At 46.7% G+C, this 14,872-nt stretch overlaps 2 protein-coding genes across 2 annotated transcripts in view; one reads left to right on the top strand and one right to left on the bottom strand.

Annotated features, from left to right (window-relative positions):
• Positions 1 to 1,546, top strand: part of LOC115188941 (protein FAM83G) — a 28,152-nt gene extending 26,606 nt beyond the window's left edge. The window contains exon 6 of the mRNA XM_029747776.1: positions 402 to 1,546. Within this exon, the coding sequence (XP_029603636.1) occupies positions 402 to 767 (366 nt within the window). The 3' untranslated portion in view covers positions 768 to 1,546. The remainder of the gene's footprint in view (positions 1 to 401) is intronic.
• A 4,678-nt stretch (positions 1,547 to 6,224) lies between these two features.
• On the bottom strand, positions 6,225 to 14,349 carry LOC115188869 (sodium/glucose cotransporter 5-like). The gene is made up of 6 exons (XM_029747695.1): positions 14,317 to 14,349; positions 12,655 to 12,725; positions 12,384 to 12,489; positions 10,500 to 10,559; positions 8,863 to 9,030; positions 6,225 to 6,395 (listed from the first exon to the last, which is right to left on the bottom strand). The coding sequence occupies exons 1-6, from the start codon at positions 14,347 to 14,349 to the stop codon at positions 6,225 to 6,227; spliced, it is 609 nt and encodes a 202-aa protein (XP_029603555.1).
• Positions 14,350 to 14,872: the final 523 nt, after the last annotated feature.

Raw genomic sequence — 14,872 nt, 5'->3', positions numbered from 1 at the left:
GGGCAGTATGGGTCAGGGCAGTATGTAGATCTAACTGTAGTCAGGCAGTATGGGTCAGGGCAGTATGGGTCAGGGCAGTATGGGTCAGGGCAGTATGTAGATCTAACTGTAGTCAGGCAGTATGGGTCAGGGCAGTATGGGTCAGGGCAGTATGGGTCAGGGCAGTGTGTAGATCTAACTGTAGTCAGGCAGTATGGGTCAGGGCAGTATGGGTCAGGGCAGTGTGTAGATCTAACTGTAGTCAGGCAGTATGGGTCAGGGCAGTATGGGTCAGGGCAGTATGGGTCAGGGCAGTATATAGATCTAACTGTTTCCCTCCCTCTCTCCCTCCCTCTCTCTCTCTCTCCCTCTCTCCCTCCCTCTCTCTCTCTCCCCCTCTCTCTCTCTCTCTCTCTCTCTAGTTGTTTCAGAGCTCCAGGTCGCCAGGTCGTGATGGGCGCCAGAGGGGCAGGGCTAAAGTCGTCATTGCCAAACCAGGAAGTGTCCACCGCTCGCCACTAGCATCGTGCCCTGTGATCGGAGGACATCGCTACTTGCAGGGCCAATCACTGCAGCCCTCCGATACTCGCTCCAGCCGGTCGCCACGACGACACAACCCTGCCTACAAAGGGGCGGGACTTTCCCCTGGCCACGCCTCCCCACGTCGTGCATCCAATACGGCAGGAGCTATGGGCGTGTCCTTCTCCAAACTGACCAATCAACTACTGAGGGGGCAGTATATAGCCTCACAGACGAAAGCGTCGCTTGACAACAAGGAGGTCGGCTAGGATTGGCTAATGTATGGACCAATGGGACGGCTAGCAGGAAGTTAAACAGACAATGTAACTGGATGTTGTTGTTTTTTTATGTTTGTCTGATTGGTTGCTCTGTCCAGATCATGTGTCTGATTGGTTGCTCTGACCAGATCATGCGTCTGATTGGTTGCTCTGACCAGATCATGTGTCTGATTGGTTGCTTTGACCAGATCATGCGTCTGATTCGTTGCTTTGACCAGATCATGCGTCTGATTGGTTGCTTTGACCAGATCATGCGTCTGATTGGTTGCTCTGACCAGATCATGCGTCTGATTGGTTGCTCTGACCAGATCATGCGTCTGATTGGTTGCTCTGACCAGATCATGTGTCTTGATTGGTTGCTCTGACCAGATCGTGTGTCTGATTGGTTGCTCTGACCAGATCATGCGTCTGATTGGTTGCTCTGACCAGATCATGTGTCTGATTGGTTGCTTTGACCAGATCATGCGTCTGATTGGTTGTTCTGTCCAGATCATGCGTCTGATTGGTTGCTCTGTCCAGATCATGTGTCTGATTGGTTGCTCTGACCAGATCATGTGTCTGATTGGTTGCTCTGACCAGATCATGCGTCTGATTGGTTGCTTTGACCAGATCATGCATCTGATTGGTTGCTCTGTCCAGATCATGCATCTGATTGGTTGCTCTGACTAGATCATGCGTCTGATTGGTTGCTCTGACCAGATTAATAACTTGACTGGACGTTATCTGAATGTTTCTCTATCGTTTAAAGAACTTTATCTGAATGTTGAAAATGAGACTGGATGAACGGAGAATATTGTAGATGAACATGATACCAAGACGATGCAGTAACTCAGGGTTACCAAGATTCACTCTCCTACAACGTGATGGTAACTCAGGGTTACCAAGATTCACTCTACTACAACGTGATGGACCATAAAACAGATTCACTCTACTACAACGTGATGGACCATAAAACAGATTCACTCTACTACAACGTGATGGACCATAAAACAGATTCACTCTACTACAACGTGATGGACCACCAAAACAGATTCACTCTACTACAACGTGATGGATCACCAAACCAGATTCACTCTACTACAACGTGATGGACCCCAAAACAGATTCACTCTACTACAACGTGATGGACCCCCAAAACAGATTCACTCTACTACAACGTGATGGACCTCCAAAACAGATTCACTCTACTACAACGTGATGGACCATAAAACAGATTCACTCTACTACAACGTGATGGACCACCAAAATAGATTCACTCTACTACAACGTGATGGACCTCCAAAACAGATTCACTCTACTACAACGTGATGGACCCCCAAAACAGATTCACTCTACTACAACGTGATGGACCATAAAACACTCTACTACAACGTGATGGACCTCCAAAACAGATTCACTCTAATACAACGTGATGGACCCCCAAAACAGATTCACTCTACTACAACGTGATGGACCTCCAAAACAGATTCACTCTACTACAACGTGATGGACCATAAAACAGATTCACTCTACTACAACGTGATGGACCATAAAACAGATTCACTCTACTACAACGTGATGGACCATAAAACAGATTCACTCTACTACAACGTGATGGACCATAAAACAGATTCACTCTACTACAACGTGATGGACCACCAGAACAGATTCACTCTACTACAACGTGATGGACCCCCAAAACACTCTACTACAACGTGATGGACCCCCAAACCAGATTCACTCTACTACAATGTGATGGACCCCCAAAACACTCTACTACAACGTGATGGACCCCCAAAACAGATTCACTCTACTACAACGTGATGGACCATAAAACACTCTACTACAACGTGATGGACCCCAAAACAGATTCACTCTACTACAACGTGATGGACCCCCAAAACAGATTCACTCTACTACAACGTGATGGACCATAAAACAGATTCACTCTACTACAACGTGATGGACCATAAAACAGATTAACTCTACTACAACGTGATGGATCACCAAAACAGATTCACTCTACTACAACGTGATGGACCATAAAACACTCTACTACAATGTGATGGACCACCAAAACAGATTCACTCTACTACAACGTGATGGACCACCAAACCACTCTACTACAACGTGATGGACCTCCAAACCAGATTCACTCTACTACAACGTGATGGACCATAAAACAGATTCACTCTACTACAACGTGATGGACCACCAAAACAGATTCACTCTACTACAACGTGATGGACCACCAAACCACTCTACTACAACGTGATGGACCTCCAAACCAGATTCACTCTACTACAACGTGATGGACCATAAAACAGATTCACTCTACTACAACGTGATGGACCACCAAAACAGATTCACTCTATTACAACGTGATGGACCACCAGAACAGATTCACTCTACTACAACGTGATGGACCATAAAACAGATTCACTCTATTACAACGTGATGGACCATAAAACAGATTCACTCTACTACAACGTGATGGACCCCCAAAACAGATTCACTCTACTACAACGTGATGGACCACCAGAACAGATTCACTCTACTACAACGTGATGGACCATAAAACACTCTACTACAACGTGATGGACCACCAGAACAGATTCACTCTACTACAACTTGATGGACCACCAGAACAGATTCACTCTACTACAACGTGATGGACCACCAGAACAGATTCACTCTACTACAACGTGATGGACCACCAGAACAGATTCACTCTACTACAACGTGATGGACCATAAAACAGATTCACTCTACTACAACGTGATGGACCATAAAACAGATTCACTCTACTACAACGTGATGGACCACCAAACCAGATTCACTCTATTACAACGTGATGGACCCCAAAACACTCTACTACAACGTGATGGACCACCAGAACAGATTCACTCTACTACAACGTGATGGACCACCAAAACAGATTCACTCTACTACAACGTGATGGACCATAAAACAGATTCACTCTACTACAATGTGATGGACCACCAAAACAGATTCACTCTACTACAACGTGATGGACCACCAGAACAGATTCACTCTACTACAACGTGATGGACCATAAAACAGATTCACTCTACTACAACGTGATGGACCACCAAAACAGATTCACTCTACTACAACGTGATGGACCATAAACCACTCTACTACAACGTGATGGACCACCAGAACAGATCCACTCTACTACAACGTGATGGACCATAAAACAGATCCACTCTACTACAACGTGATGGACCATAAAACAGATCCACTCTACTACAACGTGATGGACCATAAAACAGATCCACTCTACTACAACGTGATGGACCATAAAACAGATCCACTCTACTACAACGTGATGGACCACCAGAACAGATCCACTCTACTACAACGTGATGGACCTCCAAAACAGATTCACTCTACTACAACGTGATGGACCATAAAACAGATTCACTCTACTACAACGTGATGGACCACCAGAACAGATCCACTCTACTACAACGTGATGGACCACCAGAACACTCTACTACAACGTGATGGACCCCCAAACCAGATTCACTCTACTACAATGTGATGGACCCCCAAAACACTCTACTACAACGTGATGGACCCCCAAAACAGATTCACTCTACTACAACGTGATGGACCATAAAACACTCTACTACAACGTGATGGACCCCAAAACAGATTCACTCTACTACAACGTGATGGACCCCCAAAACAGATTCACTCTACTACAACGTGATGGACCATAAAACAGATTCACTCTACTACAACGTGATGGACCATAAAACAGATTAACTCTACTACAACGTGATGGATCACCAAAACAGATTCACTCTACTACAACGTGATGGACCATAAAACACTCTACTACAACGTGATGGACCACCAAAACAGATTCACTCTACTACAACGTGATGGACCACCAAACCACTCTACTACAACGTGATGGACCTCCAAACCAGATTCACTCTACTACAACGTGATGGACCATAAAACAGATTCACTCTACTACAACGTGATGGACCACCAAAACAGATTCACTCTACTACAACGTGATGGACCACCAAACCACTCTACTACAACGTGATGGACCTCCAAACCAGATTCACTCTACTACAACGTGATGGACCATAAAACAGATTCACTCTACTACAACGTGATGGACCACCAAAACAGATTCACTCTATTACAACGTGATGGACCACCAGAACAGATTCACTCTACTACAACGTGATGGACCATAAAACAGATTCACTCTATTACAACGTGATGGACCATAAAACAGATTCACTCTACTACAACGTGATGGACCCCCAAAACAGATTCACTCTACTACAACGTGATGGACCACCAGAACAGATTCACTCTACTACAACATGATGGACCATAAAACACTCTACTACAACGTGATGGACCACCAGAACAGATTCACTCTACTACAACGTGATGGACCACCAGAACTGGTTCACTCTACTACAACGTGATGGACCATAAAACAGATTCACTCTACTACAACGTGATGGACCATAAAACAGATTCACTCTACTACAACGTGATGGACCACCAAACCAGATTCACTCTATTACAACGTGATGGACCCCAAAACACTCTACTACAACGTGATGGACCACCAGAACAGATTCACTCTACTACAACGTGATGGACCACCAAAACAGATTCACTCTACTACAACGTGATGGACCATAAAACAGATTCCCTCTACTACAATGTGATGGACCACCAAAACAGATTCACTCTACTACAACGTGATGGACCACCAAAACAGATTCACTCTACTACAACGTGATGGACCACCAGAACAGATTCACTCTACTACAACGTGATGGACCATAAAACAGATTCACTCTACTACAACGTGATGGACCACCAAAACAGATTCACTCTACTACAACGTGATGGACCATAAACCACTCTACTACAACGTGATGGACCACCAGAACAGATCCACTCTACTACAACGTGATGGACCATAAAACAGATCCACTCTACTACAACGTGATGGACCATAAAACAGATCCACTCTACTACAACGTGATGGACCATAAAACAGATCCACTCTACTACAACGTGATGGACCACCAGAACAGATACACTCTACTACAACGTGATGGACCTCCAAAACAGATTCACTCTACTACAACGTGATGGACCATAAAACAGATTCACTCTACTACAACGTGATGGACCACCAGAACAGATCCACTCTACTACAATGTGATGGACCATAAAACAGAGGATGAGTTTAGCTTCTCGCTTCATATTCTTAGTTTTTGGCAGAAGTCGTTCTGCTGTTTACTTGGTCCATCGCTGACTCTACCTTTAACTCACCTTGTCTGGCTGTTTATCTACTGTAACATGAATTGAATGTTTTGACAAGACATTTGCCAGGTACTTTTTTAAATGTTTGACAGAATTTTTTTTTCTGTATTTTTTTATTTTTATTTTTTATTAAACATGGCCTTTTTTCCTGGCCAATGGGGCGATCTGTCCTCTCCTGGCCAATGGGGCGATCTGTCCTCTCCTGGCCAATGGGGCGATCTGTCCTCTCCTGGCCAATGGGGCGATCTGTCCTCTCCTGGCCAATGGGGCGATCTGTCCTCTCCTGGCCAATGGGGCGATCTGGATGTAATCTGGACGTTTTGTTGAAACCTTAAGATTTTAAGGATCTTTATTAGATTTTTTTTTTCTCTGTTTGCGAGGTCTGTCCTCTCCAGGCCTCCGTAGTCTGACCAGGTTTAGCTGGGCTGGAGAGACTCTGGGTGGCATAACGCTCACTCTGATTGGTTACTGGGACTATGGGGGCGGGGGAGCAGGGAGTAACGTTTTTGAATGTTGGACATGAACGTTGTTAAAACGTTAGGAGAATGTTGTTGTTGTTAATAAAGTGAACTTGACTAAACGTTGTTGGTTGGTATACTTTTACTGTTAGGAGTGAAAGGTCATGGGGTTCAGAGGTCACCTGGTCAGTCTACCAGTAGCTTGTAACCAGTACACTGCATTCAGAAAGTATTCAGAGAGCCCTTCACCTGGTCAGTCTACCAGTAGCTTGTAACCAGTACACTGCATTCAGAAAGTATTCAGAGAGCCCTTCACCTGGTCAGTCTACCAGTAGCTTGTAACCAGTACACTGCATTCAGAAAGTATTCAGAGAGCCCTTCACCTGGTCAGTCTACCAGTAGCTTGTAGCCAGTACACTGCATTCAGAAAGTATTCAGAGAGCCCTTCACCTGGTCAGTCTACCAGTAGCTTGTAACCAGTACACTGCATTCAGAAAGTATTCAGAGAGCCCTTCACCTGGTCAGTCTACCAGTAGCTTGTAACCAGTACACTGCATTCAGAAAGTATTCAGAGCCCTTCACCTGGTCAGTCTACCAGTAGCTTGTAACCAGTACACTGCATTCAGAAAGTATTCAGAGAGCCCTTCACCTGGTCAGTCTACCAGTAGCTTGTAACCAGTACACTGCATTCAGAAAGTATTCAGAGAGCCCTTCACCTGGTCAGTCTACCAGTAGCTTGTAACCAGTACACTGCATTCAGAAAGTATTCAGAGCCCTTGACTTTATCCACATTTTGTTACGTTACAGACTTATTCTAAAATGGATTAAATAGTTTTTGGTTATATCTACCTGGTCGCTACACCAGTACCAGGTAACCAGTATAGTCAGTCCCAGGGTTAGAGGTTATATCTACCTGGTCGCTACACCAGTACCAGGTAACCAGTATAGTCAGTCCCAGGGTTAGAGGTTATATCTACCTGGTCGCTACACCAGTACCAGGTAACCAGTATAGTCAGTCCCAGGGTTAGAGGTTATATCTACCTGGTCACTACACCAGTACCAGGTAACCAGTATAGTCAGTCCCAGGGTTAGAGGTTATATCTACCTGGTCGCTACACCAGTACCAGGTAACCAGTATAGTCAGTCCCAGGGTTAGAGGTTATATCTACCTGGTCGCTACACCAGTACCAGGTAACCAGTATAGTCAGTCCCAGGGTTAGAGGTAATATCTACCTGGTCGCTACACCAGTACCAGGTAACCAGTATAGTCAGTCCCAGGGTTAGAGGTTATATCTACCTGGTCGCTACACCAGTACCAGGTAACCAGTATAGTCAGTCCCAGGGTTAGAGGTTATATCTACCTGGTCGCTACACCAGTACCAGGTAACCAGTATAGTCAGTCCCAGGGTTAGAGGTTATATCTACCTGGTCGCTACACCAGTACCAGGTAACCAGTATAGTCAGTCCCAGGGTTAGAGGTTATATCTACCTGGTCGCTACACCAGTACCAGGTAACCAGTATAGTCAGTCCCAGGGTTAGAGGTTATATCTACCTGGTCGCTACACCAGTACCAGGTAACCAGTATAGTCAGTCCCAGGGTTAGAGGTTATATCTACCTGGTCGCTACACCAGTACCAGGTAACCAGTATAGTCAGGGAGGAGAGAGAGGGGGAGAGAGGAGGGAGGAGAGAGAGAGAGAGAAGGAGAGCAAAAAATAGAGAAATCAGGTCATACTGTAATTGTGTTCTGACCTCTGAGACAATGACAGACAGACAGCATCAGAGAGAGAGACAGACAGCATCAGAGAGAGAGCATCAGAGAGAGCGAGACAGACAGCATCAGAGAGAGAGAGACAGACAGCATCAGAGAGAGAGACACAGCATCAGAGAGAGAGACACAGCATCAGAGAGAGAGACAGACAGCATCAGAGAGAGAGACAGACAGCATCAGAGAGAGAGAGAGAGACAGCATCAGAGAGAGAGAGACAGCATCAGAGAGAGAGAGACAGCATCAGAGAGAGAGAGAGACAGACAGCATCAGAGAGAGAGACAGACAGCATCAGAGAGAGAGAGACAGACAGCATCAGAGAGAGAGACAGACAGAGAGCATCATAGAGAGAGACAGACAGACAGCACCAAAGAGAGAGAGACAGACAGCATCAGAGAGAGAGAGAGACAGACAGCATCAGAGAGAGAGAGACAGACAGCATCAGAGAGAGAGAGACAGACAGGGCAGTATATCCTACTGATATCTTGGTGAAGACAGACAGCATCAGAGAGAGAGAGACAGACAGGGCAGTATATCCTACTGATATCTTGGTGAAGACAGACAGCATCAGAGAGAGAGAGACAGACAGGGCAGTATATCCTACTGATATCTTGGTGAAGACAGACAGCATCAGAGAGAGAACAGACAGGACCGTTCTAATCCTCTCTCCTCCGAACCGACGACCCAGGTACTCCGGCATGGTGACGATCTGGAACAAACACACAATCTGGTTATGAGATCTGGAACAAACACACAGTCTGTTTAGGAGATCTGGAATAAACACACAGTCTGTTTAGGAGATCTGGAATAAACACACAGTCTGTTTAGGAGATCTGGAATAAACACACAGTCTGTTTAGGAGATCTGGAACAAACACACAGTCTGTTTAGGAGATCTGGAATAAACACACAGTCTGTTTAGGAGATCTGGAATAAACACACAGTCTGTTTAGGAGATCTGGAACAAACACACAGTCTGTTTAGGAGATCTGGAATAAACACACAGTCTGTTTAGGAGATCTGGAACAAACACACAGTCTGTTTAGGAGTGACGATCTGGAACAAACACACAGTCTGTTTAGGAGTGACGATCTGGAACAAACACACAGTCTGTTTAGGAGTGACGATCTGGAACAAACACACAGTCTGTTTAGGAGTGACGATCTGGAACAAACACACAGTCTGTTTAGGAGTGACGATCTGGAACAAACACACAGTCTGTTTAGGAGTGACGATCTGGAACAAACACAGTCTGTTTAGGAGTGACGATCTGGAACAAACACACAGTCTGTTTAGGAGTGACGATCTGGAACAAACACACAGTCTGTTTAGGAGTGACGATCTGGAACAAACACACAGTCTGTTTAGGAGTGACGATCTGGAACAAACACACAGTCTGTTTAGGAGATCTGGAACAAACAGACAGTCTGTTTAGGAGATCTGGAACAAACACACAGTCTGTTTAGGAGATCTGGAACAAACAGAGTCTGTTTAGGAGATCTGGAACAAACACACAGTCTGTTTAGGAGATCTGGAACAAACACACAGTCTGTATAGGAGATCTGGAACAAACACACAGTCTGTTTAGGAGATCTGGAACAAACACACAGTCTGTTTAGGAGTGACGATCTGGAACAAACACACAGTCTGTTTAGGAGATCTGGAACAAACACACAGTCTGTTTAGGAGATCTGGAACAAACACACAGTCTGTTTAGGAGATCTGGAACAAACACACAGTCTGTTTAGGAGATCTGGAACAAACACACAGTCTGTTTAGGAGATCTGGAACAAACACACAGTCTGTTTAGGAGATCTGGAACAAACAGACAGTCTGTTTAGGAGATCTGGAATAAACACACAGTCTGTTTAGGAGATCTGGAATAAACACACAGTCTGTTTAGGAGATCTGGAATAAACACACAGTCTGTTTAGGAGATCTGGAATAAACACACAGTTTGACGCCCAACAGAGGAATGTCCAGGGAGGAGCTCAGATATTCTACAACCTGCTGCAACATGCAGGACAGGGCGCAGGTAAACACTCTGACTGGGGGGGGTGTGTGTGTGTGTGTGTGTGTGTGTGTGTGTGTGTGTGTGTGTGTGTGTGTGTGTGTGTGTGTGTGTGTGTGTGTGTGTGTGTGTGTGTGTGTGTGTGTGTGTGTGTGTGTGTGTACTCACCCCTGAAGACAGATAGACAGGTACAAACACCCAAGCCAATGCCAGCAACACATAGGTGGCCTGGGGGAGAGAGAGAGAGATAGAGAGGGAGGGAGAAAGAGAGAGAGAGAGAGCGAGAGAGAGAGAGAGAGAGAGTATTATACAATAACCAGCTGGTTCTACTGCCCCCTGCTGTCTGTTTCATGAATCCACCGTATCGGTCTTTCCACTGTGATACACAGACCTGAAGGTCGAGACAGTAAGAAGACAGGTTCTACTGCCCCCTGCTGTCTGTTAATGGTACTACTACTAGACACAGCGGCAGAATAAATTAAACTAGACATTTGTTTTCATCTCAAAACCAGAGAGCGACCACTGTCCGGTGAAGTCCACACAAAGCGTATTGCATGTAACCAAACAGTTAGGTGACCTGCAGCATGGTCAAAGCAAGTTAAATGTTTCAAACGTTTTAGGGACCACAAAATAACTATTGCTTTAAAACGACACAGAGAGTTCAGCACCTACAGTTACGATCTGTCTTTAATTTTGCCCTTTTTTAAAACCATAAACTTGGATTAGCACAGCTAGCACAGCTAATACAGCTAGCACAGCCAACACAGCCAACACAGCCAACACAGCCAGCACAGCTAGCACAGCTAGCACAGCCAACACAGCTTGCACAGCTTGCACAGCTAACACAGCTAGCACAGCTTGCACAGCTAACACAGCTAACACAGCTTGCACAGCTTGCACAGCTAACACAGCTAGCACAGTTAGCACAGCCAACACAGCCAACACAGCTAACACAGCTAGCACAGCTAACACAGCTTGCACAGCTAACACAGCTAGCACAGCTTGCACAGCTAACACAGCTAACACAGCTTGCACAGCTAACACAGCTAGCACTGCTAACACAGCTAACACAGCTAACACAGCTTGCACAGCTTGCACAGCTAACACAGCTAACACAGTTAACACAGCTACCACAGCTAACACAGCTAACACAGCTACCACAGCTAACACAGCTAACACAGCTAGCACAGCTAGCACAGCTAACACAGCTAGCACAGCTAACACAGCTAACACGACGGGTCGTTGAAACACTGTATTTCTGATCAATTTGATGGTATTTTAAATGGACAAAAAAAATGTGCTTTTCTTTCAAAAACTAAGACATTTTGTCAGTGACCCTGAACTTTTAAACGGTAAATTACTCAGTAACTCAGTGAGTCACTGTGACTCATGTTGTTCACAGAGAGGACAACTGATGTTACTGAACCAGAGGTCTGTCTGTCTGTCTGTCTGTCTGTCTGCATGCTGCTGGTCCTACGTTGCTCTGTCTGTCTGCGTGCTACGTGTTTAGCTAGCCAGCCACCGGAGGACAACAACACAAGGAGATGCAACGATTCATGTTGTTTCTGTCAATGACGTCTCTCTCTAGATGCGATGTGATTGGAGAGAAGCCTTCCCTTGAAACGTTGTTTTGGTGTGCCAGGACCAATCATGACGTCTCTCTCTAGATGTGATGTGATTGGAGAGAAGCCTTCCCTCGCCAGGACCATTCAGTTTAGCTCAACGCTGATTTGTTTTATCAAAGGAAGCCAAATGCTCACTGGCTTCCTTTGCCTTCAACGCTACGGGCAGCAACAATGTTATACTCTTTATGACCAGACAGCATCAGACAGGACTGAGACAGACTGTTTCACTGTCCAGACAGCATCAGACAGGACTGAGACAGACTGTTTCACTGACCAGACAGGACTGAGACAGACTGTTTCACTGACCAGACAGCATCTCTGTTTACCAGGTGTGTGTGTGTGTGTGTGTGTGTGTGTGTGTGTGTGTGTGTGTGTGTGTGTGTGTGTGTGTGTGTGTGTGTGTGTGTGTGTGTGTGTGTGTCCTTACGATCCACTCGAAGCCAGCTACAGCGATTCCTCCGGCGGCACCAGTTCCAGCCAGACCGATGAACAGACCAGAGCCCTCGCTGCTGGCAAACAGAGATGCTCCGATCCACACACACACACACACACCACACACACACACACACACACACACACACACACACACACACACACACACACACCACACACACACCACACACACACACACACACACCTGGTAAACAGAGACGCTCCGATTAACGGACGACGTAACGGACGCTGAGATCAGACTCACCGGCCACCAGGCCATGTCCCTCCCAGCCAGGAAGTATCCACTCAGAGTGTTCCTGCTGACCCTGCAGGATGACTGGAGCACAAACCAGGGGTCCGTAGTTACACACACCAGGGTTCCATAGTTACACACACCAGGGGTCCATAGTTACACACACCAGGGGTCCGTAGTTACACACACCAGGGGTCCGTAGTTACACACACCAGGGGTCCATAGTTACACACAGTTACACACACCAGGGGTCCGTAGTTACACACACCAGGGGTCCATAGTTACACACAGTTACACACACCAGGGGTCCATAGTTACACACACCAGGGGTCCATAGTTACACACACCAGGGGTCCGTAGTTACACACACCAGGGGTCCGTAGTTACACACACCAGGGGTCCATAGTTACACACACCAGGGGTCCATAGTTACACACACCAGGGGTCCATAGTTACACACACAGGGGTCATATTTACACACACCAGGGGTCCGTAGTTACAACACACCCAGGGGTCCGTAGTTACACAGCACCAGGGTCCATAAGTTACACCACCAGCCGGGTCCAATAGTTACACACACCAGGGGTCCGGAGTTCACACACCAGGGGTCCGTAGTTACACACACCAGGGGTCTGTAGTTTACACACACCAGGGGTCGTAGTTACAACACACACCAGGGGTCCATAGTTAACACACAGTTACACACACCAGGGGTCCATTTACACACCCAGGGGTCCATAGTTACACACACCAGGGGTCCATAGTTACACACACCAGGGGTCCGTAGTTACACACACCAGGGGTCCTAGTTACACACACCAGGGTCCAGTTACACACACCAGGGGTCCGTAGTTACACACACCAGGGTCCGTAGTTACACACACCAGGGGTCCGTAGTTACACATAGTTACACACACCAGGGGTCCGTAGTTACACATAGTTACACACACCAGGGGTCTGTAGTTACACACACCAGGGGTCCGTAGTTACACACACCAGGGGTCCGTAGTTACACATAGTTACACACACCAGGGGTCCATAGTTACACACACCAGGGGTCCGTAGTTACACACACCAGGGGTCCATAGTTACACACACCAGGGGTCCATAGTTACACACACCAGGGGTCCATAGTTACACACACCAGGGGTCCATAGTTACACACACCAGGGGTCCATAGTTACACACACCAGGGGTCCGTAGTTACACACACCAGGGGTCTGTAGTTACACACACCAGGGGTCCATAGTTACACACACCAGGGGTCCATAGTTACACACACCAGGGGTCCGTAGTTACACACACCAGGGGTCTGTAGTTACACACACCAGGGGTCCATAGTTACACACACCAGGGGGTCCATAGTTACACACACCAGGGTCCGTAGTTACACACACCAGGGGTCCGTAGTTACACACACACAGGGGTCCGTAGTTACAACACACCAGGGGGGGGTCCATAGTTACACACACCAGGGGTCCATAGTTACACAAACCAGGGGTCCGTAGTTACACACACCAGGGTCCGTAGTTACACACACCAGGGGTCCATAGTTACACACAGTTACACACACCAGGGGTCCGTAGTTACACATAGTTACACACACCAGGGGTCCATAGTTACACACACCAGGGGTCCGTAGTTACACACAGCAGGGGTCCATAGTTACACACACCAGGGGTCCATAGTACACGCCCCAGGGGTCCATAGTTACACACCCAGGGGTCCGTAGTTACACACACCAGGGGTCCATAGTTACACACACCAGGGGTCCGTAGTTACACACACCAGGGGTCCATAGTTACACACAGTTACACACACCAGGGGTCCGTAGTTACACATAGTTACACACACCAGGGGTCCATAGTTACACACAGTTACACACCCAGTCCATAAGTTACACACACCAGGGGTCCATAGTTACACACACCAGGGGTCCATAGTTACACACACCAGGGGTCCATAGTTACACACACCAGGGGTCCATAGTTACACACACCAGGGGTCCATAGTTACACACACCAGGGGTCCATAGTTACACACACCAGGGGTCCATAGTTACACACACCAGGGGTCCGTAGTTACACACACCAGGGGTACATAGTTACACACACCAGGGGTCCGTAGTTACAACTCTGTATCAGCTATGGTGTGTATCTCAGTAGTAACAGTTACTTCCTCCACAATTATTAACAGCATTACCAACTCTATACAGACAGACACATAGTTAG

The sequence above is a fragment of the Salmo trutta genome, unplaced genomic scaffold, assembly GCF_901001165.1.
Source record: "Salmo trutta unplaced genomic scaffold, fSalTru1.1, whole genome shotgun sequence".
Taxonomy (NCBI): Eukaryota; Metazoa; Chordata; class Actinopteri; order Salmoniformes; family Salmonidae; genus Salmo; species Salmo trutta.
The sequence above is the reverse complement of the archived record's forward strand: the minus strand, read 5'-3'. Positions and strand labels throughout refer to the sequence as shown.